The sequence below is a fragment of the Diadema setosum genome, chromosome 17, assembly GCF_964275005.1.
Source record: "Diadema setosum chromosome 17, eeDiaSeto1, whole genome shotgun sequence".
Lineage (NCBI taxonomy): Eukaryota > Metazoa > Echinodermata > Echinoidea > Diadematoida > Diadematidae > Diadema > Diadema setosum.
The window spans coordinates 37,648,601-37,676,198 of NC_092701.1; the positions used below are offsets into that span (position 1 = coordinate 37,648,601).

The 27,598-nt window shown below is 40.8% G+C and overlaps 1 protein-coding gene across 1 annotated transcript in view; it reads right to left on the reverse strand.

Annotated features, from left to right (window-relative positions):
* LOC140241289 (ribonuclease 3-like) overlaps positions 1–27,598 on the reverse strand; it is a 71,416-nt gene that overhangs the window by 27,017 nt on the left and 16,801 nt on the right. Inside the window, exons 9-13 of the mRNA XM_072321040.1 lie at positions 22,969–23,136; positions 21,862–22,020; positions 17,203–17,284; positions 16,351–16,580; positions 1,190–1,314 (exon numbers count right to left, since the gene is read on the reverse strand). Coding sequence (XP_072177141.1) covers positions 1,190–1,314; positions 16,351–16,580; positions 17,203–17,284; positions 21,862–22,020; positions 22,969–23,136 — 764 coding nt within the window. The remainder of the gene's footprint in view (positions 1–1,189; positions 1,315–16,350; positions 16,581–17,202; positions 17,285–21,861; positions 22,021–22,968; positions 23,137–27,598) is intronic.

A 27,598-nucleotide genomic window follows, 5' to 3' on the forward strand; every position in this document is an offset into this window, starting at 1 on the left:
GGAGGAAAAAGTTTGTTCAGCACTTTCACTTGATCTTTGACCTTTTGACCTTTGAGGCAAAAAAAAGAAGAAAAAAGAAAACTTTCCAGAGAATTTCTATTAGGTTACACATGCATACACCAAGTGTAAAAAAAAATAACCCTGCTGGCATTGCATAAATATGAGGGAAATAGTAAAATTTTGAAGTGTTGCACTTGACCTTTGACCCCTGACCTTTGACCCCATGAATCCTACATTCTCTAGATAATCAATTCCAGTCAGTACATGTATATACTATGTTCCATGAAGATACCTTGAACAATTTTCCAAGGTACGGAGAAAAAAAAGAAGTTTTAATATTTTTACTTGACCTTTTGACCTTTGACCTTTGACCTCATGACCTAAACTTTCACCAGAGAATCTTAATTGGGTAATACATGTATACACTAAGTTTCAAGAAAGTATCTTCAGGCATTCAATAGATATGGTGGAAATAGTGATATTTTATGTATTTGACCCTGACCTTTTGACCTTTGACCTTTGACCTCATGACCCAAACCTTCACCAGAGAATCTTAATTGGGTAATACATGTATACACTAAGTTTCAAGAAAATATCTTCAGGCATTCAATAGATATGGTGGAAATAGTGAAATTTTATGTATTTGACCTTGACCTTTTGACCTTTTGACCTTTGACCTTGAGCATGTGCACCCAAAAGTTGATAGGCACAACTTCACCCCCTAATACACATACATGCCAAGTTTCATTAGGATACCTCAACAGGTTTTGATAGTTACCTTGTCCACAAAATTCATTACGGACGGACGGAAGGACGGACGGACGGACGGACGGACGGAAGGACGGACGGACGGACGGACGGACGGACGGACGGACAACCCGAAAACATAATGCCTCCGGCACCACTTCGTGGCGGAGGCATAACAAGAAAATAGGGTGGAAACTATCATCATACTGGTAAACAGAAGATTACAATACAGTAATTATACTATCAAAAAGAAGGTTCAAAGCCAGTTTGTATTAGTAGGACAGAAAAATATCAAGATATCCTCAAAAGAAATAAAGTAGACGGAGAAGGAAAACAAGGGGAAAAGGGGAAGCAGCAAATAGAGCAACTAATAACATTTTCATATCAAACAGTATATACATGGAGGGGCATGTCTCAAAGGAATATTATGATTTTTACTTACTCAGGGTCCCCAATGTAGGACAATTGAGCAGGACGGACACCAAAGTGGACAATGACCGGAAAAGTGACCTTCTCAGGATCTCTTTGATCACGGTCTAACTGGTCTATCCTGATAGATGAGGGTTTCTACGGAATAACCAAGTAACAATAACACAAAGTTGAAGTTGACATTGAAGTTTATTAGCATCTATGCATTTACATGTTTACATGGCATAATACACAACAACACTAAGGCACATGCATGAATACAGGATAAGAAAGAATAGAAAATAGCATTAAGAATGTTAACCCTATTTCCACCACGGGGGGGTCACTTTGGCCCCCCTCGACGTTTCGCGTGATTATTCCGCAACACATGATACTCTCGCCGCGACATTTTATGACTTTTTTCTTTCAAGTATCGTGCAACTTTCGAGACCAAATTTGTCGCTCCAGGGCATACCATTTTGAAGCCACGCCCCTTTGAAAAAAAAATTTGTCGACCCCAAAATTGCTCAAAAACATGATTTTGTGTACAAATCCAATATAAATTGTGTTTTTAAATTCATATAAAAATAAATATTTTTACTTTCAATGGCTAATAATGATTTATTTAGCCTGATTATGCTTTAAAATGTTTCTGCGACAAATTTTGATGGAAAAAAACAAAACAAAAATTGAAAAAACAAAGAAATACATAAGAAATTCAATAAACAATAAAATACATAAGAAATAATTATGAAGCCGAATTTTTGCTTCAATATTATTGTTGAGGATATTGAAGAATATGTTCACCAACAGTTAGAAGTCTTATTTTTATTTTTTGATTTATAGGCAAAAAATTATTTTTGCATAAATTAACATAAATTAATATAAAATACATACACGTAAATCAAAATTTGAAAAATCTAACTATACAGTCTTGTAGATTACACTGGCTTCGACTTAAGTGCAAATTTTTGCGAGGATCGCGCAATCCACGACCGAGATCTGAAGGGGGGGGGGGGGCCCAAAAAGGCTCCCGGTGGTTTCATGTCCCTCAAAAACCCGGTGGGATTAGGGTTAATCAAGTCTGAAACCTGTCTTGTACACAGGTTTTAAAAATGTAATACAGCTGTTTAATAGTACAGTACAATGATTTGCTCCAGTTTGAAAATACATGAAACACTAGAGGGGCCATCAAAGACGGCAGACCCACGCCTTAGCGGCGCTACAGAGTCTGGGTAAACATACTGTGCATTCAGTCGCCTACCAGAATTTGGTCACTTACAAGTATCACTTATCACCAGCCAGTGAGTTCTACCAAAGATCATAGATCTACACTTCAGTGTACGATCTTTGGTTCTAAAGTCACATCACACGCAAATCACATCATTTCACATACAAGTTGTATGTCCTACTGGAACACTCATTCACAACAGGAAAGTCCTTTAGTATCCTCCAAAAATCCATCGAAAAACCCAAATTCCACCGTCAAAAGTGCAGAATTGGAACTTTTCCAACCGCGCGCAAATTAAGTCCAGTTTTAAGAGTAGGGTCTCAAGGTACATCTCCATAGTTTACAACATGCACTTTACCAACCACTGCAACAGCCAACAAATGCAATCTACAATCAACGCCATATTATAAAGATCTGTTTTTCCTTTGGAGGACCGTGGGTCAGACTAATGCCAAAACTCCCATTTCCTCATATTTATTCTTCTTCCTCCAGTATCACTTTCTGCACATGGTTACAGCAAGTGGGTAAATCAAACAAACAAACAAGCATGTATTCAAATTCATGAAATTCTTCCGTCGAGATGTTTTCATTGCAACTGATTGACAAATTGCCCTACATCGACGTAAAATAAGCACTGAATTGATCAGTGTTTTAGTAGTAGCCATGATAAAAAATCATGGGCGTACATACTCGAGCAGGATTCGAACCTACGACCTCCTGATCACCGGACAGGCGTCATCTCCACTAGACCACCGAGCTTTCGCCCGACAGCAAGTGTTGGTTCTAATCCTTATAGCATGCAGCGGGTACTGCTTTGTTATTCAAATTCATGAAATTCTTCCGTCGAGATGTTTTCATTGCAACTGATTGACAAATTGCCCTACATCGACGTAAAATAAGCACTGAATTGATCAGTGTTTTAGTAGTAGCCATGATAAAAAATCATGGGCGTACATACTCGAGCAGGATTCGAACCTACGACCTCCTGATCACCGGACAGGCGTCATCTCCACTAGACCACCGAGCTTTCGCCCGACAGCAAGTGTTGGTTCTAATCCTTATAGCATGCAGCGGGTACTGCTTTGTTATTCAAATTCATGAAATTCTTCCGTCGAGATGTTTTCATTGCAACTGATTGACAAATTGCCCTACATCGACGTAAAATAAGCACTGAATTGATCAGTGTTTTAGTAGTAGCCATGATAAAAAATCATGGGCGTACATACTCGAGCAGGATTCGAACCTACGACCTCCTGATCACCGGACAGGCGTCATCTCCACTAGACCACCGAGCTTTCGCCCGACAGCAAGTGTTGGTTCTAATCCTTATAGCATGCAGCGGGTACTGCTTTGTTATTCAAATTCATGAAATTCTTCCGTCGAGATGTTTTCATTGCAACTGATTGACAAATTGCCCTACATCGACGTAAAATAAGCACTGAATTGATCAGTGTTTTAGTAGTAGCCATGATAAAAAATCATGGGCGTACATACTCGAGCAGGATTCGAACCTACGACCTCCTGATCACCGGACAGGCGTCATCTCCACTAGACCACCGAGCTTTCGCCCGACAGCAAGTGTTGGTTCTAATCCTTATAGCATGCAGCGGGTACTGCTTTGTTATTCAAATTCATGAAATTCTTCCGTCGAGATGTTTTCATTGCAACTGATTGACAAATTGCCCTACATCGACGTAAAATAAGCACTGAATTGATCAGTGTTTTAGTAGTAGCCATGATAAAAAATCATGGGCGTACATACTCGAGCAGGATTCGAACCTACGACCTCCTGATCACCGGACAGGCGTCATCTCCACTAGACCACCGAGCTTTCGCCCGACAGCAAGTGTTGGTTCTAATCCTTATAGCATGCAGCGGGTACTGCTTTGTTATTCAAATTCATGAAATTCTTCCGTCGAGATGTTTTCATTGCAACTGATTGACAAATTGCCCTACATCGACGTAAAATAAGCACTGAATTGATCAGTGTTTTAGTAGTAGCCATGATAAAAAATCATGGGCGTACATACTCGAGCAGGATTCGAACCTACGACCTCCTGATCACCGGACAGGCGTCATCTCCACTAGACCACCGAGCTTTCGCCCGACAGCAAGTGTTGGTTCTAATCCTTATAGCATGCAGCGGGTACTGCTTTGTTATTCAAATTCATGAAATTCTTCCGTCGAGATGTTTTCATTGCAACTGATTGACAAATTGCCCTACATCGACGTAAAATAAGCACTGAATTGATCAGTGTTTTAGTAGTAGCCATGATAAAAAATCATGGGCGTACATACTCGAGCAGGATTCGAACCTACGACCTCCTGATCACCGGACAGGCGTCATCTCCACTAGACCACCGAGCTTTCGCCCGACAGCAAGTGTTGGTTCTAATCCTTATAGCATGCAGCGGGTACTGCTTTGTTATTCAAATTCATGAAATTCTTCCGTCGAGATGTTTTCATTGCAACTGATTGACAAATTGCCCTACATCGACGTAAAATAAGCACTGAATTGATCAGTGTTTTAGTAGTAGCCATGATAAAAAATCATGGGCGTACATACTCGAGCAGGATTCGAACCTACGACCTCCTGATCACCGGACAGGCGTCATCTCCACTAGACCACCGAGCTTTCGCCCGACAGCAAGTGTTGGTTCTAATCCTTATAGCATGCAGCGGGTACTGCTTTGTTATTCAAATTCATGAAATTCTTCCGTCGAGATGTTTTCATTGCAACTGATTGACAAATTGCCCTACATCGACGTAAAATAAGCACTGAATTGATCAGTGTTTTAGTAGTAGCCATGATAAAAAATCATGGGCGTACATACTCGAGCAGGATTCGAACCTACGACCTCCTGATCACCGGACAGGCGTCATCTCCACTAGACCACCGAGCTTTCGCCCGACAGCAAGTGTTGGTTCTAATCCTTATAGCATGCAGCGGGTACTGCTTTGTTATTCAAATTCATGAAATTCTTCCGTCGAGATGTTTTCATTGCAACTGATTGACAAATTGCCCTACATCGACGTAAAATAAGCACTGAATTGATCAGTGTTTTAGTAGTAGCCATGATAAAAAATCATGGGCGTACATACTCGAGCAGGATTCGAACCTACGACCTCCTGATCACCGGACAGGCGTCATCTCCACTAGACCACCGAGCTTTCGCCCGACAGCAAGTGTTGGTTCTAATCCTTATAGCATGCAGCGGGTACTGCTTTGTTATTCAAATTCATGAAATTCTTCCGTCGAGATGTTTTCATTGCAACTGATTGACAAATTGCCCTACATCGACGTAAAATAAGCACTGAATTGATCAGTGTTTTAGTAGTAGCCATGATAAAAAATCATGGGCGTACATACTCGAGCAGGATTCGAACCTACGACCTCCTGATCACCGGACAGGCGTCATCTCCACTAGACCACCGAGCTTTCGCCCGACAGCAAGTGTTGGTTCTAATCCTTATAGCATGCAGCGGGTACTGCTTTGTTATTCAAATTCATGAAATTCTTCCGTCGAGATGTTTTCATTGCAACTGATTGACAAATTGCCCTACATCGACGTAAAATAAGCACTGAATTGATCAGTGTTTTAGTAGTAGCCATGATAAAAAATCATGGGCGTACATACTCGAGCAGGATTCGAACCTACGACCTCCTGATCACCGGACAGGCGTCATCTCCACTAGACCACCGAGCTTTCGCCCGACAGCAAGTGTTGGTTCTAATCCTTATAGCATGCAGCGGGTACTGCTTTGTTATTCAAATTCATGAAATTCTTCCGTCGAGATGTTTTCATTGCAACTGATTGACAAATTGCCCTACATCGACGTAAAATAAGCACTGAATTGATCAGTGTTTTAGTAGTAGCCATGATAAAAAATCATGGGCGTACATACTCGAGCAGGATTCGAACCTACGACCTCCTGATCACCGGACAGGCGTCATCTCCACTAGACCACCGAGCTTTCGCCCGACAGCAAGTGTTGGTTCTAATCCTTATAGCATGCAGCGGGTACTGCTTTGTTATTCAAATTCATGAAATTCTTCCGTCGAGATGTTTTCATTGCAACTGATTGACAAATTGCCCTACATCGACGTAAAATAAGCACTGAATTGATCAGTGTTTTAGTAGTAGCCATGATAAAAAATCATGGGCGTACATACTCGAGCAGGATTCGAACCTACGACCTCCTGATCACCGGACAGGCGTCATCTCCACTAGACCACCGAGCTTTCGCCCGACAGCAAGTGTTGGTTCTAATCCTTATAGCATGCAGCGGGTACTGCTTTGTTATTCAAATTCATGAAATTCTTCCGTCGAGATGTTTTCATTGCAACTGATTGACAAATTGCCCTACATCGACGTAAAATAAGCACTGAATTGATCAGTGTTTTAGTAGTAGCCATGATAAAAAATCATGGGCGTACATACTCGAGCAGGATTCGAACCTACGACCTCCTGATCACCGGACAGGCGTCATCTCCACTAGACCACCGAGCTTTCGCCCGACAGCAAGTGTTGGTTCTAATCCTTATAGCATGCAGCGGGTACTGCTTTGTTATTCAAATTCATGAAATTCTTCCGTCGAGATGTTTTCATTGCAACTGATTGACAAATTGCCCTACATCGACGTAAAATAAGCACTGAATTGATCAGTGTTTTAGTAGTAGCCATGATAAAAAATCATGGGCGTACATACTCGAGCAGGATTCGAACCTACGACCTCCTGATCACCGGACAGGCGTCATCTCCACTAGACCACCGAGCTTTCGCCCGACAGCAAGTGTTGGTTCTAATCCTTATAGCATGCAGCGGGTACTGCTTTGTTATTCAAATTCATGAAATTCTTCCGTCGAGATGTTTTCATTGCAACTGATTGACAAATTGCCCTACATCGACGTAAAATAAGCACTGAATTGATCAGTGTTTTAGTAGTAGCCATGATAAAAAATCATGGGCGTACATACTCGAGCAGGATTCGAACCTACGACCTCCTGATCACCGGACAGGCGTCATCTCCACTAGACCACCGAGCTTTCGCCCGACAGCAAGTGTTGGTTCTAATCCTTATAGCATGCAGCGGGTACTGCTTTGTTATTCAAATTCATGAAATTCTTCCGTCGAGATGTTTTCATTGCAACTGATTGACAAATTGCCCTACATCGACGTAAAATAAGCACTGAATTGATCAGTGTTTTAGTAGTAGCCATGATAAAAAATTCATGGGCGTACATACTCGAGCAGGATTCGAACCTACGACCTCCTGATCACCGGACAGGCGTCATCTCCACTAGACCACCGAGCTTTCGCCCGACAGCAAGTGTTGGTTCTAATCCTTATAGCATGCAGCGGGTACTGCTTTGTTATTCAAATTCATGAAATTCTTCCGTCGAGATGTTTTCATTGCAACTGATTGACAAATTGCCCTACATCGACGTAAAATAAGCACTGAATTGATCAGTGTTTTAGTAGTAGCCATGATAAAAAATCATGGGCGTACATACTCGAGCAGGATTCGAACCTACGACCTCCTGATCACCGGACAGGCGTCATCTCCACTAGACCACCGAGCTTTCGCCCGACAGCAAGTGTTGGTTCTAATCCTTATAGCATGCAGCGGGTACTGCTTTGTTATTCAAATTCATGAAATTCTTCCGTCGAGATGTTTTCATTGCAACTGATTGACAAATTGCCCTACATCGACGTAAAATAAGCACTGAATTGATCAGTGTTTTAGTAGTAGCCATGATAAAAAATCATGGGCGTACATACTCGAGCAGGATTCGAACCTACGACCTCCTGATCACCGGACAGGCGTCATCTCCACAATTTGTCAATCAGTTGCAATGAAAACATCTCGACGGAAGAATTTCATGAATTTGAATAACAAAGCAGTACCCGCTGCATGCTATAAGGATTAGAACCAACACTTGCTGTCGGGCGAAAGCTCGGTGGTCTAGTGGAGATGACGCCTGTCCGGTGATCAGGAGGTCGTAGGTTCGAATCCTGCTCGAGTATGTACGCCCATGATTTTTTATCATGGCTACTACTAAAACACTGATCAATTCAGTGCTTATTTTACGTCGATGTAGGGCAATTTGTCAATCAGTTGCAATGAAAACATCTCGACGGAAGAATTTCATGAATTTGAATAACAAAGCAGTACCCGCTGCATGCTATAAGGATTAGAACCAACACTTGCTGTCGGGCGAAAGCTCGGTGGTCTAGTGGAGATGACGCCTGTCCGGTGATCAGGAGGTCGTAGGTTCGAATCCTGCTCGAGTATGTACGCCCATGATTTTTTATCATGGCTACTACTAAAACACTGATCAATTCAGTGCTTATTTTACGTCGATGTAGGGCAATTTGTCAATCAGTTGCAATGAAAACATCTCGACGGAAGAATTTCATGAATTTGAATAACAAAGCAGTACCCGCTGCATGCTATAAGGATTAGAACCAACACTTGCTGTCGGGCGAAAGCTCGGTGGTCTAGTGGAGATGACGCCTGTCCGGTGATCAGGAGGTCGTAGGTTCGAATCCTGCTCGAGTATGTACGCCCATGATTTTTTATCATGGCTACTACTAAAACACTGATCAATTCAGTGCTTATTTTACGTCGATGTAGGGCAATTTGTCAATCAGTTGCAATGAAAACATCTCGACGGAAGAATTTCATGAATTTGAATAACAAAGCAGTACCCGCTGCATGCTATAAGGATTAGAACCAACACTTGCTGTCGGGCGAAAGCTCGGTGGTCTAGTGGAGATGACGCCTGTCCGGTGATCAGGAGGTCGTAGGTTCGAATCCTGCTCGAGTATGTACGCCCATGATTTTTTATCATGGCTACTACTAAAACACTGATCAATTCAGTGCTTATTTTACGTCGATGTAGGGCAATTTGTCAATCAGTTGCAATGAAAACATCTCGACGGAAGAATTTCATGAATTTGAATAACAAAGCAGTACCCGCTGCATGCTATAAGGATTAGAACCAACACTTGCTGTCGGGCGAAAGCTCGGTGGTCTAGTGGAGATGACGCCTGTCCGGTGATCAGGAGGTCGTAGGTTCGAATCCTGCTCGAGTATGTACGCCCATGATTTTTTATCATGGCTACTACTAAAACACTGATCAATTCAGTGCTTATTTTACGTCGATGTAGGGCAATTTGTCAATCAGTTGCAATGAAAACATCTCGACGGAAGAATTTCATGAATTTGAATAACAAAGCAGTACCCGCTGCATGCTATAAGGATTAGAACCAACACTTGCTGTCGGGCGAAAGCTCGGTGGTCTAGTGGAGATGACGCCTGTCCGGTGATCAGGAGGTCGTAGGTTCGAATCCTGCTCGAGTATGTACGCCCATGATTTTTTATCATGGCTACTACTAAAACACTGATCAATTCAGTGCTTATTTTACGTCGATGTAGGGCAATTTGTCAATCAGTTGCAATGAAAACATCTCGACGGAAGAATTTCATGAATTTGAATAACAAAGCAGTACCCGCTGCATGCTATAAGGATTAGAACCAACACTTGCTGTCGGGCGAAAGCTCGGTGGTCTAGTGGAGATGACGCCTGTCCGGTGATCAGGAGGTCGTAGGTTCGAATCCTGCTCGAGTATGTACGCCCATGATTTTTTATCATGGCTACTACTAAAACACTGATCAATTCAGTGCTTATTTTACGTCGATGTAGGGCAATTTGTCAATCAGTTGCAATGAAAACATCTCGACGGAAGAATTTCATGAATTTGAATAACAAAGCAGTACCCGCTGCATGCTATAAGGATTAGAACCAACACTTGCTGTCGGGCGAAAGCTCGGTGGTCTAGTGGAGATGACGCCTGTCCGGTGATCAGGAGGTCGTAGGTTCGAATCCTGCTCGAGTATGTACGCCCATGATTTTTTATCATGGCTACTACTAAAACACTGATCAATTCAGTGCTTATTTTACGTCGATGTAGGGCAATTTGTCAATCAGTTGCAATGAAAACATCTCGACGGAAGAATTTCATGAATTTGAATAACAAAGCAGTACCCGCTGCATGCTATAAGGATTAGAACCAACACTTGCTGTCGGGCGAAAGCTCGGTGGTCTAGTGGAGATGACGCCTGTCCGGTGATCAGGAGGTCGTAGGTTCGAATCCTGCTCGAGTATGTACGCCCATGATTTTTTATCATGGCTACTACTAAAACACTGATCAATTCAGTGCTTATTTTACGTCGATGTAGGGCAATTTGTCAATCAGTTGCAATAAAAACAAGCATGTATATGTGGAGTTTTCCACGCTTGCGTCCACATATCATTATGGCTGTGCAAGTGAAATAATAACAACTAGAAATGTCGCTTTGGCGACTGGTATGCCTCCGCCATAATGCATGATTTTCCCAATAGGTCTAGATAGTACATGTGGACAATGTGTGATTACATTTTCACAAAATTGGCAAAATATTGAAATGACAAGTTTGTCACAAATGTGTTGAATGTTCACCTTCCTTGACCTAGGTTTAATTGGATGAATAGGCGAGCATGTATCTAGGGATTTAAAGGGACTGTACAGTACTGGTTGAGGTGGGGATTCATGTTTTGAACATTCCTAAGTGAGATAATGAAAAGCCTCTTATGAAATATGAAAGAGCATGTAATTTTAAGAAGGATTCAACGTTTATTTGATGAAAATTAGTTTTCAAATGGCTGAGATATCCAAAAAAGTGCTAATAATAAAAGGCAACATGCCACAACTTTATTAGGATCTCTTTGTTTCACCTTGTTTTTGGATATCTCAGCCATTTCAAAACTGATTTTCATCAAATAAACTTTTGATACCCCTTAGAACTGCATGCTCTTTGACATCTCATAGAGTGGTTTCTGAATATCTTGCAAAACGTTAAAAGCTAAATCCTCACCTCGACCAGAACTGTACACACCCTTTAAGGACTTTAACTCGACTTTGACCCATTCATACATTTAGGCACTGAGTAATTTTCAAGGTACAGGTGTGGAGAAAAAGTGCAATTTCTGAATTGAATAGTAAATTGTTACCATTTTCATCTGGCCCTTGACCCTAAAATTCATAAGATAATTACTTTCAGGTAGAACATGCATAATATGTACTAAGTTTCAAGGTAACTTGAGCCACTTCCGAGATATGGAGGAAAAAGTTAGTTCAGCACTTTCACTTGATTTTTGACCTTTTGACCTTTGAGGCAAAAAAAAAGAAGAAGAAAAAAAAAACTTTCCAGAGAATTTCGATTAGGTTACACATGTATGCATACACCAAGTGTAAAAAAAAAATAACCCTGCTGGCATTGCATGATAGGAGGGAAATAGTAAAATTTTGAAGTGTTGCACTTGACCTTTGACCCCTGACCTTTGACCCCATGAACCCTACATTCTCTAGATAATCACTTCCAGTCCGTATATGTATATACTATGTTCCATGAAGATACCTTGAACAATTTTCCAAGGTATGGAGAAAAAAAAAAGAAGTTTTAATATTTTTACTTGACCTTTTGACCTTTGACCTTGACCTCATGACCCAAACTTTCACCAGAGAATCTTAATTGGGTAATACATGTATACACTAAGTTTCAAGAAAATATCTTCAGGCATTCAATAGATATGGTGGAAATGGTTAAATTTTATGTATTTGACCCTGACCTTTTGACCTTTGACCTCATGACCCAAAATTTCACCAGAGAAATTTAATTGGGTAATACATGTATACACTAAGTTTCAAGAAAATATCTTCAGGCATTCAATAGATATGGTGGAAATAGTGAAATTTTATGTATTTGACCTTGACCTTTTGACCTTTGACCTTGAGCATGTGCACCCAAAAGTTGATAGGCACAACTTCACCCCCTAATACACATACATGCCAAGTTTCATTAGGATACCTCAACAGGTTTTGATAGTTACCTTGTCCACAAAATTCATTACGGACGGACGGAAGGACGGACGGACGGACAACCCGAAAACATAATGCCTCCGGCACCACTTCGTGGCGGAGGCATAAAAACACACATGGACCTTCCTTTCTGAATATTTTTCCACCCTATCATTGCAATTTTGACACGTTTGTTTGTTTGTTTTTTTTTTTAAGGTAGGGGATACCTTTTACAGACCTCCCAAAATGCAGCAAAACATTAAATATGAACCTCAGGGGACTTGTTTAGGCCACTGCTGAGAAATTTGGAAGTCAACAGTTATCAACAATTTGAATAATGCACAAAACTCAACTACTCAGTAGTTCTGCGTGTCAGCCACACTTAAGCCTTTTTGTTGCAGTCTTCTGTATTTTTTATCTATAAACACAAATCTAAAAGTATAAGAGCTGATGTAATAACATATAGAGTGTGTGGCAAGAATGTATATAGAAATGTTTGTAAGTTTTGATGAACTTTCTTCACAAAATATACATGATGGACACACATGCAGTGCATGGGTCTGCAAAGGTAGCCTAGTAATGTACTGGAATTTACGGTGAGCCCTGAAAAAAATTCAATTCAAAATCTAACGGTCAAAAAAATGTACTAAATGTTACCTTCCACTTTCAATACTTATGGGAGTTTCTAAAATGATACTCTCTTCAACATACCACTGTATTTATACAACTCTTCATTTGAGACATGCAAATGGGATTCCCTACCTTTAAACATGGCGTTTTGAGTGAACCGCATGAGATTCATGCATCCTATCAGGGTATCCCTGCATTGGTTCCTGACAAGATTTGGGAGTCTTACGATGATTTCTGTTGCAAGGAGGCGCTGATAGCACAAAAGCGAGCACTCGAACCCCCCCCCCCCCATTTCTACAATTGTTCTGCATTAAGTAACCCTTCTTCTACAATTTGATCAAGTTTCATGAAAGAGACATGGGTTTTGAATGTACAGCATGACATTCATGAACCCCACCTACATTGTAATCAGGGCACCCACGATAGGTTTATTATAACCAGATTTTGGGGTCCTAGGATGATTTTTATCATATGGGGGGTGCTGCCAGCACAAAAACTAGCACACGAATCCCCACTTTTTATTGCTTTTCTGGAATTAGTAAGCCTTCTTCTACAATTTGGACAAGTTTCATGAAAATGACATGGGTTTTGAATATAAAGCGTGAAATTTATGAACCCACCCTGTCAGGGCATCCCTGCATAGGTTCCTAACCAGATTTTAGGGACTTACAAGTTACAATGATTTATGTCACATGGGGGTGCTGCTAGCACAAAAACGAGCACATGAACCCCTACTTTTTATTAGTTTTTCTGGAATTAGTAAGCCTTCTTCTACAATTTGGTCAAGTTTCGTGAAAGTGACATGGGTTTTGAATGTACAGCGTGAGATTTATGAACCCACCCTGTCAGGGCATCCCTGCATAGGTTCCTGACCAGATTTTGGGGACTTATACGATGATTTATGTCACATAGGGACGCTGCTAGCACGAAAACGAGCACATGAATCCCCACTTTTTATTGTTTTTTCTTTAATTAGTAAGCCTTCATCTACAATTTGGTCAAGTTTCGTGAAAATGACAAGGGTTTTGAACGTACAGCGTGAGATTTATGAACTTACCCTGTCAGAGCATCCCTGCATAGGTTCCTGACAGATTTTGGGGTCTTACGATATGTCGCATGGAGGCGCCGCTAGCACAAAAACGAGCAAATGAACCCCCACTTTTTATCATTTTTCTAGAATTAGTAAGCCTTCTTCTACAATTTGGTTAAGTTTCGTGAAATTGACATGGGTTTTGAATGTACAGCATAAGTTTTATGAACCTTGTTCTTTAGCTCACCCCTAACAGAAAACGTCCCTGACAAGGACTTGAGAGATTTCGGTGTTTTCTGCCGTGTGAGGGTGCTGCTTGCTCAAGAATGAGAGTGTAAATCCTAACTTTAAAACCTTTTCCTTGTTTTGGGTACCTTTATCTGCAATTCTTGCAAATTTGGAGAAAATAACGTGGATTTTGAAAGAATTATGGGGATTTAAGTTTGTCATTGCAGATTTTATTGCCAATCATATGTTCTTGATCCTGTATCGCTATCATTTTGGTACTGGACGGCAGATTGTCATATTCTTCAAAGTCCCGTAGAAGAAAAACAAGCGCATGAGTCTGTGGTTTTATCTACATATTTGGACTTCGGATGGGTCAAAGTTACGGTATGGAAAGTTTGAAGAAAATGACATGGACTTCACTTTAACTGAGGAACGTCCTTAAGGACTAAAAAAAAAAAAAAAAAAGTTGGGGGGGGGGGGGGGGCAAAGTCATGACACCTTATGTATTCCTTTGTATGGTGCACAAAAAGTGTGTGTGTGGTGGTGGGGGGGGGGGGGAGCCCCCACAGCCCCCATGGTTCTGCAGGCCATGTAGTGAAATAACAAATATGACTTCAAATGTAACATTACACAACGTGTTATATATGTGCACTGTGCTGACAACTTTAAAGGTCCTACGATCAAGCAGTGCCACAACTGTTGTGGTCTTGAAAAAGACCCTTCTTTCACAATGCTCCCTCTACCTGGGTGCATAAATAGGTGAAGTCAAAAGTTGAACATTGATGTGCTTCTCCTAGAGAAGCAGCCTAACTTGAAGTGGAAGTGGAGGAAGAGCCCTGAGTATGCATGCTGAATTCCAGAGACCACAGTACAGAAACACATTGCAGAGGCACAGAGAGAGAAAAAAATCAAAGAGAACACTGTCACTTTGCAGGTTACATTCTTAATAATAAAAACAGCTAGATCTTTCTACATGTAATGTACCAGTACAATAGTTTTGTTTGTCTCCCTGATTTAAGTATTTTTTTCTTAAGTATTTCCTTGTTTTTTTTACTTTATGTTTTTCAAATTTTTTTCGATGAAATTTGTCCGCAACATTGTTCAGTACAAAAAAATATGTTAATAATTGATTTTAATCAATAAAGCCCCCAAATAATCATGTTTTTATGAAATTTGCCTGTAAGCACAGTTTGCATTGAAATTGTACACGAATTCACGTTTTTTAGCAATTTTTGGTCTGACATGCATGTACATATTTGTGCGCAAATTCGGAACCGCGGTCCCGGGCATTGCAAATTTGGTGTCAAAAGATGCGGGAGACTTGAAAGAAAAAGGTCATGAAACATCGCGGCAATAGCTTTTCGCGATAGCGATACATCACGTGGAACATCGGTGCGAGAGCATGTCCTAAGAACTCTAGAGAAAATTTTAACTCTAGAGAAAATCTTATCACAAAAAATGTCCCACACTGTGAAATATTAATCTAATAAATCAGCATGCACTAGTGCGCACTGCAGTAGTAGCCAGATCTGAAAATAGAAGCCACGCGTAGACCATCGGTGTGTGCACGTTTCCTTCGTTCACCTCTGTCTGCACACAGCTATATCGAATACTGTCTATCGGTATCGCCTCATCGAGCCATATGCATCCATGAGTAGAGGTGGCCCGGCACAGCGCGGTAGCACCAACCTAGCTGCTAACGTGGACATTTGCGTGCGTTTGCGTGTTTTGAGAGTATCGTAGTACACTGATTGTACAGAAAATTATCGAACTACGCAATCGAATACTAGTACAGTCGATAAGGCCAGAAGACTACTCTTAGATCAAGGCGCATGTAATTTTTGGCATTTTAGAGATTGCACTATGTCTCTTTATATATTGCTATACTTGTATCTCTGTATGTGAGTAATGTTGCACTCTTATATTTCATTGGGATATTACCAGTACAATAACCTACAATGTCAGAAAACTAAATTCTGCGTACAGATACACTTCAATATACCAGTAGATGAAAAAATGGTCCAGAAGAGAGAAATTCACACCACATAAACACACGATATACGAACATAAGGATATAATTGTGGCAGTACAAAGAGGAGGGAAAACGGATAAAAACTTGAGCCAAAAAGTAATTATGATGGCAAAGTATTATGGGGGAACAATCCACTCACTCGCCCAGGCTTGGTGGCTATCATACAGCGTAATTTGTCCACATATTGCTGCCATTTGGTCTCACTGACCGCTAGCCATGCTGCCAGCTTGGCCCCATCAATGATTGGACGACTGCTCCTGATCAGATGCTGGATGACATGGTGCATGGAAAGAATCTCTTTGCCATTGTTAGGAAGGATGCGGGCAAAACGGGGCATGAAGTGGTAGAAATGGCATCCATCCTCCTTACCTACAAAAAGTGAGTCCATCACCATACATGTAAAGCTGAACTGAGCGAGATGCTGAGAATTATATCAGTACCATACGCCAATCTCATTATAGGACACACAGATAACAAAGATTCCTAATACACACAGTCTACGGCTCTGGCTCTTAAACACAAGGCAAAACAAAGAAGTAAAAAGAAAAATTTATATTTTTATTTCATGTATGATTAGCCCAACGAACATAAATCAAGTCAATTGAACACCAATCTACTCTCTTGACTCTTCTAGGTCTTCTGTTCCGACATTGATGCCACAAGGTTGTGTTACTATTCTCAGAGATAAGGCATAACTCATATGATATTGTGAATGCTTAATGTTACATGAAAAAAATATTTGAATCACTTTTGCAAATTTGATTTATTTGTCATATCAGAATCTCTGATTTCTTACTCTCCTTGTCATTCAATGCCTACATTTTTGTCTGTGAATAATGACAGAATGTACATACCTTTATAAGCTCTTATTTTTTTTCTTTCTTTTTTTGGCTCCCTTATGTTATGATATTTTACATGTAAGAAAAATGTCACATGTATAAAAGGAAGTAAAAATTCAGTCCAATTATAATGTACAAAAGAATGTAATCACCTTTGTAATCAAAATCCAGTAGCTCCAAAATTTCTTCAAAGAGAAATTTTGAGAAAACATTCAGGCCTTCAACGGTGAAATTCTGCAAAAGACAGGATATATAAGGGATTATTTCTACTATGTAAACTACACTCATATTTGTAATTTTAAGTAATTTTCAAGGTATGGAGAAAAAGAGCAATTCAGTATCAAATAGTATAATATTAGCATTCTAACCTGGCCTTTGACCCTTGACCTTTGACCCTAAAATTCCCAAGAGAATCTCTGTCAGGTAGAACACGCATAAATATGTACTGAGTTTCATAATACCTCAAATCACTTTCGAGATATGGAGGAAGAAGTGAAATTTAGCACGGAAGAACAGACGGTCGGAACATAATGCCTCCGCCGACACTTTGTGGAGGAGGCATAATAAAATCTAGAGCTACACTTTTTATATCACTAAAGGCAATTAATATCCCTGCTCCAGCAGCTCAGACTCCTATGTTAAGAATTGAACCAAGGTTTGAAGTTAAAAAGATTCTGTTTGTGTGTATGTGTGTGTGTGTGTGTGTGGAAGTACTACAATTCACAAGGTTTTGGTAAAATTGTGATTACCATGGCAATATTTTGTCTGGCAAACACAAAAATCAGGTCTTCCAAATCTATACTTCAATGCCATAATGTCCACCAAATTCGATTTAAATTGCTTCAACATTGTGGAAAAGTAGTTTAGCAGTTACCGTGGCTACACCATGTCAGGTACAAACACAAAGAGTGTCTCCATCTTGCATAACTACACCTACAGATCATTATACACACCAAATTTGAAATAAATTGCTAAAATACTGTGGTAGTAGTTTGCTCCACAGGGTTTTGGGTAAATTGTGGTTGCCATGGCAATGCTTCCTTCGACAAACACAAACTAGAAATGTCGCTACGGCGACTGGTTATACCCCCGCCAAACAACATTTCATAAGCTTTGGTCAAAACAACATTTCATAAGCTTTGGTCAAAAAACTGAGGAAGTAGTTAAATCCGCAAGATCTTTCCTTGATCTTCTGCCATTAATATGCCGTTACCATGGCAACGTACTTTCAGGTACTGTCGAAAAATGCGTCTTGCACATCTACAACCAAAGGCACACATCTGTACCAAGTTTCATGGAAATTGGGCAAAAACTGAGGAAGTAGTTTGCAACACAAAATTTTCCATCATTTTGGCTCATAATATGTGAGCATGTTACCATGGCAACATACTTTTTGTAACTGTCAAGAAATGTGTCATGCTGACCTATATCCTAAGACAAACATTCAATATGAATTCCATGAGAATTGGAAGAACACTGATCAAGCAGTTTTGCCATGAAGCATTTTGCCCTATATTTTACCAATAACATGCCGTTACCATGGCAACGCACTTTTTGCCACTGCGGAAATACGTGTCTTGCACATTAACATATTCAGATGAACATCTGTACCTAATTTCATAAAAATTGATCAAAAACTGTGGGAGGAGTTCGCGACGCAAGATTTGTACCCATTTTTGCCCATAATATGCCGTTACCATGGCAACGTACTTTTGGGTACTGTCAAAAAAATACGTCTTGCACATCTACAACCCAAGGCACACATCTGTGCCAAGTTTTATGGGAATCGGTTGAAAACTGAGGAAGTAGTTCGCGACGCAAGATTTGCAACGGACCGCCCGCCCGACCGACCGCCCGACCGACCGCCCGACCGTCCGCTGATTCCTATATACCCCTTCAAACTTCGTTTGGCGGGGGTATAAAAACATGTGTTGCATATCTACAATTCAATATCATCATATACCCTAAGTTTCATCTAAATTGCTTCAAAACTGTAGGAGTTTGCGACGCAAGATTTGCAATGGAACCCCCATCCGACTGCACCACCAACTGCCTGACCAACCACGCGCTGATTCCTATACTAGTACACACCCCGGCGTACAGTTTGTTTATAAGGGGGTATACTTTTTAACGAGATATGAAATTAATCTCTTGAAGATGAGTTAGGTGATATGATTGGGGTCATGAGATGCTGGACATAACATGTAAACTTGGCAGACTTTGATACTTTGCATCTAAACGGTGATGACATCATCAAATTACAAAACAATGATGTTGATTCTACAGGCTATGTGGGGTTTTCGATGCCGAAATTTTCATGTGACCAACTTTCGTAAGTCATCGAGCCTTTGTTTCCGAGACATTTGGGGCTATCTCTGTATCACTTTATCAGTTTTCCTGCTTTTGATTTGGCAAAAAGGTGTATCTCTATACATACACCTTTTTGCCAACTTAAATGTACGATTTCTCACGGTGTACCTTATGTGAAGATACACCTTTTTGTCAAAATAGCGTGGGTGCAGTCCCCGTAAACGTGGTTTGGCAAAAAGGTGTATGTCTCTAAAAGTGCTAATTTTGAAGGATTTTTTAAAGTTTGATGCAAGAAAATTATCAGGAAATGAAATTTGAAGTGTATACTAAATCCTGGAATTAAATCCCTGAGCACTGCACAGTTTAGATGGCTTCTACGGTCAAGGAAACTGCCAAAACTTTAAAGTCGATTTTCTCGGCTTTGTAGTCGTTGTAAAACGGCAGACATACACCTTTTTACCAAAACATGACCGTATTGTCTAAAGTACAACATATGCAAATTTGGTATAATATTGAGCAAATATGACTAAGATGCTCGCAAATATAATTATGTCAGACACAGTATGTCATGAAATGAGATTTTTTTAATTCTTAAGGGGATGGTATAGTTTTGGTTGAGGAGGGGATTCAGGTTTTGACTTTTATGAAATAATCAAAAACCACTATATATAAAATATTAAAGAGCATACAATTCTACTATTAGGAGTTCAAAGTTTATTTGATGATAATAGGTTTTGAAACGGCTGAGTTATCCAAAAACAAAGTTAAAGAAAGTGGTTTTAATAAAAGAAGGGTTCTACATTTTATGAGGACCTCTTTGTTTTTTAATATCTTGGCCATTTCAAAACCAATAATCATCAAATAAACTTTGCGTTCCTCTTAGAATTACATGCTCTTTCAAATTTCTCGAGAGGTTTCTCATTTTTTCCTAAAAAAACACCTCGGAAACCTGAAGACCAATCTCATCCAAAACTATACCATCCCTTTAAGTTTCAGATGAAATGGAGCAGCCAACTGAGATGCAGCTTCCAGAATGTTGTCAAGTCAATGCATGAATGGAAAAAAAAAAAAAAATCATCTCCCATAGACATAACTAGTAAACTCGGCAAGTTTTGATACTTTTCATTGAATCACAATTTTCAATATGATTATGTCATCATATTGAAAAACAATGATGCTGACTAAAAAAAGACAATTAGGCACTTTTCAATTTGCACGTTGACACCGGCGTCACCTTGTATTTTTCACGTACTGCGCATGTGTCAGTGTCGATTCCTCGTTAACCACCTAATTTTCGAACGTGTTCACTCCAGTTATCATCGTCCACCCCAATTCACTCATGCTGCACTCATGCGGCATTGTCTATGATGTCATACTCCTCTTGCGATAGTTGAAATCGTGCAAAAGATCATGATGACTCTCAGCAAATCAGTGCTCAGTTCACCAGTGCTGTACGCAATCATGTTTCAGTGCTTGGCACCATTTTGCAACCTTACCATGCATTATGTTTTAAAGTCCATGTAATCCATCCCAGGATACTTATTTAGCATCTAGTCAAAGACAAAGTCAGTATTAAAAGTAAAAAACAAGTCACAAAGTCCACATATACCCAAGGCACAGGTACTGCACACACCACGAGACGTGACGCCTGAATTCGAAAAGTTTTTCAGCAGCAGGTCAACGTGGGGAGGTGACACATTGACATACGCCTACACGTACGATTGGTGTCACAACATTCTTGTTCACCCAATCGAAAGTCCATGGTGTCAAAAGTACAAGCATACAACACATCCAAATTTCGAAAGAGTATTGAGCAAAAAAGACCGAGATAAGTGCAAATGAGTGTCAAAAAACTTACTTTACGAAATTAAATTTCTTTTTTTTTAATTTTATTTCAGATATGATGACATCATCTAAATGGTCTGAAGTATGGATACTTTAAACGTTATTGCCAATTTATGACCTTTGGGAATATGGAATAAAAACAGAGGGTTCCCTGTCACTTTGAGGAGCTATGGCTAATTATTAAAACAAAGGCATGTTTTTTCACCATATTATCACATTGATGTGCACATGTATGTGTGAAATAATAGCCTGACTGATATGCACTGTGCAAAAAGATCAGGTGGCACTTGAACTTTATGTCCACTAAAAATGATAAAGTTATGATATTTATTTACAAAGATATGATCGATCATTTGACATCATGTCAAATCACAAAATGGCACCTAAATGACATCACAGATAAGTTAACATTACAAAAAGTTTTGTGTATCTAGATGCTAACATGTTATACGACTGAAAGTTTCATGTTAATTGGCAATGGCATGGTTGAGATATTTTGGTCATAAACTTTGTGAGAAAGAAGAGGAAGAAGAAAAAAAAAACATTCCATACAAATGCAATACATAATACCCTGTTAGTGCATCATCTAAAATTAGAATAAGAAGGGAAGCCTTAGATAATCTGTCTGTTGCAACTGAATTTAGCATCATACTTACTTCAGGCATGGGTTCCGAGAAAAAGTGGAGCGTATACTCGCGGCCAAAGCGGACCACTTTGCATTCTGGCACCTCATCCAGGCTTTGGTGGGCAAAGATGGAGAACCCTTCAAAGATATACTCCCGCTTGTCATAGACAATGACCGTCTGAGTTGTGGTCTGTAGGAGGATGGGGCAGTAGGAAGAATCTTTGCGACATAAGATTTCATCTCTGATGTCATTCTCGTGTGTAACAAGTAGGTGCCTTTAATACATGCACTGTGTAATGCAATTTGTTTTCAGAGGTCACCATCAATATCAAGCGAGAGATGATGGTGGCCTGCATTTCTCAACTTTTTTATTTGAGATTGCCACATTATTATAAATGTGTTTTACGGATGTCCTAGTTTGTGCTGGTACATGTAATAATGTTCATGTGTTATACTTTATAACTTACAAGTATAAGGTATGTAGCAGGAAATGTTTCTGTCTCTGAATATGCAGAAAAAAAAAGCAAATAACATACATTCTAGAAAGATATACAGGAATGCTGCATGTGGCACAAAATACATAATTAAGTGAATGATATCCTGGCCTTAAGAAAAATATTGCATTTCATTTCATAATTTTACTTCATCTGAGTAGGGGGGAGGGGGTCTCAAATGTCTCACTAATACAAGAACACTCTCAAAAGTTCTAAGAGGCATTGTTTTTTCCTATGAATTTGAGGACAGGAGTGGTGTTACCTGTTAACTTGACAGGACCTTCATCTTTTAACACAATATTTCTTAGTTTATGTAACAAAACAATCATCATCAGAATTGCTCATAGTCTTTATGCATACTTACTGTAAAAGTGGAAACTTTCGCGGTGTTGAAATTTTTGCGCATTTCACGCAACCAGAAACAAAGGCAAAAATAAAAGCATGCAAATATTTTTGCTTGCCATATGTTCCTCTACTTTGTGTCTTGATTCCACGGAAATAAAAACATGCAAAACTCTTCATACCCGGCCAAGTTCGAAAAAGCAGTTGCGCGAAAATATCCACTTTTACAGTAGTGTGTGTTGGGGGGGGGGGGATACAAAATTAACTGTAAACTAGTGTAACATGTTCCTAGAGAATCTTACCAAGAAGTTTGCTGTTGGGGAGACAGTGACTCGATAGTGGTGGAGCCGAGAGGCATTGTTAGAGTGTGGGTCACAGCAAAGTATTGGTCCCTCCCCTGGGTAAATGTTGTGGGTAATCCCTGTCTTCTGCTGCTTCAAACTGCACTTACACAGGGGACCGTCATTCATCTGTGGAAACAAGAGTAAACCACTTGTCCGTGACTATCCAGTCAAACAGCATGAATGAAAAACTTGCCAACATTATTAAAAGTACCCTAGAAACTGTCAACCATGGGCGTAAATCCCGGGGGGGATGGGGGGGATATATCCCCCCCTGAAATGGAGGAGGGGGGGATGGCCTGTACAATCATCCCCCCCCCCCCTGAATTTTGAGGGGAAATAATGGAGGAAGCAGAAATGTGATTGTATCAATTTTGGCATATTGCATGACGTTTGTACGCCGGCCTTCAGACAGGTAACGGAGCTGAACAGTGTTCTATCTTGTATATAGGAAAATGTATAATTTTCTCAAGCGCTCGCTCGCTTCGCTCGCTCGCGAAGAAAGTAACATCGACATACACTGTAAGGTATGGCTCAGGCGTTGACAACGTCAAATAGTATAGGTCTACATGTAAACATGCTATGGCGCGAGTAACTGGGGACCATCTGCAAAATATGTACGAAAACATACAAACAAACAATAACAACAACTTTATCGCCATAATTGAATCCCCTCCATTTCCTGAATCATTCCTGAAAAACGACAGTGACTGATTACTCGGTCAGGATACATCTATGGGCATACCAAGGGAAGATCAGGGACGTCGAATCTATGGGGGGGGGGGGCAAAGGGGCATTTGCCCCGCCCAAAGGAAGTGTTTAGACAGACAAATCATTTATCCCCCAAGCAATTCCCGAGATGAGGACAAATCTCGAACTTTCTTAATGGAAAATTGTCCAAATATCGCCAGAACTATGCACCAGATCGTTGTATTGCAATCATGAACATGTAAAAGGTCCGCTATACAGGATAAGGGATAAACTTTGTACACTTTTGACATAGATGTATCTTCCCTAATTTATCAAAGAGTGTGCAGCAGATCTTTCACTTAACAAAAACAACCTAATATGTATAGAGGCGTCGATGGGGGGGGGGGGGGGTGGTTCTCAAATAAAAGTGGGACAAACAAAAGCGAAAAATATAGCTACAAACGGCGGTTTTTGGAGTGTAAAATGTTAAAATTTTAAAGCTCGGTCGCTCCGCTCGCTCGCATTTAACCGCTGTGCCATTCTCCTGATGTTGCTGCCAGTGATTGACAGCAGGTGCACCCGGTGCGTCCCCCTTAATTTCCAAAGCGAAAATATAGCTACAAACGACAGTTTTTAGGACTGGAAAATGTCAAAATTTTCAAGCTCACTCGCTTCGCTCGCTAGCATTTAATCAGTATGCCATTCTCCTGATGTTGCTGCCAGTAATTGCCGGCAGTTGCGCCCGGTGTGCCCCCTTAATTTCCAAAGCGAACAAATACAGCCACAAACGGCAGTCTTTGGACTGTAAAATGTCAAAATTTTCAAGCTCGCTCGCTCCGCTCGCTCGCATTTAACCGCTATGCCATTCTCCTGATGTTGCTGCCAGTGATTGACAGCAGGTGCACCCGGTGCGCCCCCCTTAATTTCCAAAGTGAAAATATAGCTACAAACGACAGTTTTTAGGACTGGAAAATGTCAAAATTTTCAAGCTCACTCGCTTCGCTCGCTAGCATTTAATCAGTATGCCATTCTCCTGATGTTGCTGCCAGTTATTGCCGGCAGTTGCGCCCGGTGTGCCCCCTAAATTTCCAAAGCGAAAAAGTATAGCTACAAACGGCAGTTTTTAGACTGTAAAATGTCAAAATTTTCAAGCTCGCTCGCTCCGCTCGCTCGCATTTAATCGCTATGCCATTCTGCTGATGTTGCTGCCAGTGATTGTGAGCAGGTGCGCCCCCCTTAATTTCCAAAGTGAAAAATATAGCTACAAACGGCAGTTTGGGGACTGTAAAATGTCAAATTTTTGAAGCTCGCTCGCTTCGCTCGCTCGCATTTAATTATTATTCCATTCTCCTGATGTTGATGCCAGTAATTGCCAGCAGTTTTCGCCCGGTGCGCCCCCTTAATTTCAAAAGCGAAAAATATAGCTACAAACGGCAGTTTTTTGACTGTCAAATGTCAAAATTTTGAAACTCGCTCGCTTCGCTCGCTCGCATTTAATCATTATGCCATTCTCCTGATGTTGCTGCCAGTAATTGCCAACAGCTTTTGCCCGGTGCGCCCCCTTAATTTCCAAAGCGAAAAAATACAGCCACAAACGACAGTTTTTGGGACTGGAAAATGTCAAAATTTTCAAGCTCATTCGCTTCGCTCACTCGCATTTAATCATTATGCCATTCTCCTGATGTTGCTGCCAGTAATTGCCAGCAGTTTTCGCCCGGTGCGCCCACCCCCCCCCCTTAATTTCCAAAACTAGACAGCCACAAAGGACATGTGGGACTGTAAAATATCAAAATTTTCAAGCTCACTCGCTTCGCTCGCTCGCATCTAATTGTTATGCCATTCTGATGTTGCTGCCCGATTGCCGGCAGTTGCGCCCGGTGTGCCCCCCATAATTTCCAAAGCGAAAAAATACAGCCACAAACGGCAGTCTTTGGACTGTAAAATGTCAAAATTTTCAAGCTCGCTCGCCCTGCTCGCTCGCATTTAACTGCTATGCCATTCTCCTGATGTTGCTGCCAGTAATTGCCAGCAGTTGCGCCTGATGCGGCCCCCCTTAATTTCCAAAGCGAAAAAGTACAGCTACAAACGGCAGTTTTTAGACTGTAAAATGTTAAAATTTTCATGCTCGCTCGCTCCGCTCGCTCGCATTTAATCGCTATGCCATTCTCCTGATGTTGCTGCCAGTGATTGACAGCAGTTGCGCCTAGTGTGCCCCCCTTAATTTCCAAAGCGAAGAATATAGCTACAAACGGCAGTTTTTGGACTGAAAAATGTCAAAATTTTCAACGCAAAGAGATTTCACCGTAGGAGGGGGAAACCCCCCTACCATACCCTCCCCCCTCGCTTGATTCGTTCCCTCACATAACCGCTCCTCCTAAGATCAAATCCTGTCTACGCCGATGATAGGCCCCATTATTTAGTAGGCCTTCACAGTGACATCGCACAGCAAGAGCTGAAATACCACGATTTTGTCATTCAATAATATATTGTGAATATTTCATTTTCTTATTGTTTTTTTAAAGAAAAGAAAACAAAATTTTCACCACAAATGAGCACCAGATCGCTGAATTTCAGGTCTGAAAATGCAAAATCTTCCTCGTGTGGGAGAGGGATACCCCCCCATACACACCCTTCCCCCGTTCGGTCGTTCCGCTCCGTCTCACAGATATTTCCAAAAAAAAAAAAAAATGTTTTCATACTTTTAAGGTCTGATTTTCAGCCGAAAGTCGTCTGACAAGCAAAAAAAAAAAAAAAAGCAACAAGAACAAAAAGTCTTTATATTGTTGCTGCCACTTTTCTCCCACTTTATATTTCATGCAAAAGAGTGGGGCATCCGATCCCTGTAAAGTGTGTGTGTGTGGGTGGGGGGGGGGGGGGGGGAGGGGGGCACAAAGCTTCTCCCCCCCCACCCCCCCCCCCAAAAAAAAAAAGGCTGCGCCGGTCCGGTTATGGGCTTGTAATCGTGGTAATGGTGACCATCCCCCCCACTCCTCAGTATGGATTTACGCCGTTGCTGTCAACATTATTTTATTCTCATGGGTTCATATTTAGATAAACAAACAAAACAAGGCAAGTGCCAAAATGTGTCTCGACCATTCTTGTAGAAGAAATTAATGTTTTTCTAACTCCCAGAGGTTCATTGACCCCGCCTAAGACCTTTGACCTTGTGGTGACCTTCAACTCCCAAAGGGACATTTACCAGCCAAGTTTGGTCACAAATGGACATATGGTTCAAAAGTTATCAGCCATAATCGAAACGCGCCGTAAAAACTTAATCTTGGGCCCTAAAAGTTTGTTTACCCCCTGTCTGCGACCTTTGATCTTGTGATGACCTTCAACTCCCCGAGGGACATCTTCCATCCAAGTTTGGTCACAAACGGACATAGGGATCAAAAGTTATGAGCCACAATCAAAACGCGCCGCAAAAACTTTAGCATTGGGCCCTAAAAGTTTGTTGACCCCTGTCTGTGACCTTTGACCTTGTGGTGATCTTCAACTCCCCAAGGGACATCTACCGTCCAAGTTTGGTCACAAACAGACAAAAACATCAAAAGTTATGAGCCAAAAACTTAACATTGGGCCCTAAAGTTCATAGACCCCTGCCTGTGACCTTTGACCTCGAGGTGACCGTCATGTTTGGTAAAATGTGTATCTTTGTATAACCACTCTTCCTTCCAAGTTTGATTGAAATTGAAGTCCTCAGTAGAGAGTTATGCAAGTTTTTGTAGCATTATGGACGGATGACGGACGGACAACGGACGGACGGATGGACGGACGGACGGATGGATGGACGATGGACAGACGGACGGACGACGGACGAACCGACGCCACAGGTGATCCCTCACCTCCGGTGGGCTCAACAAAAAGTACTTTGTTTTCCAAAGATTATTCTTGCATATGG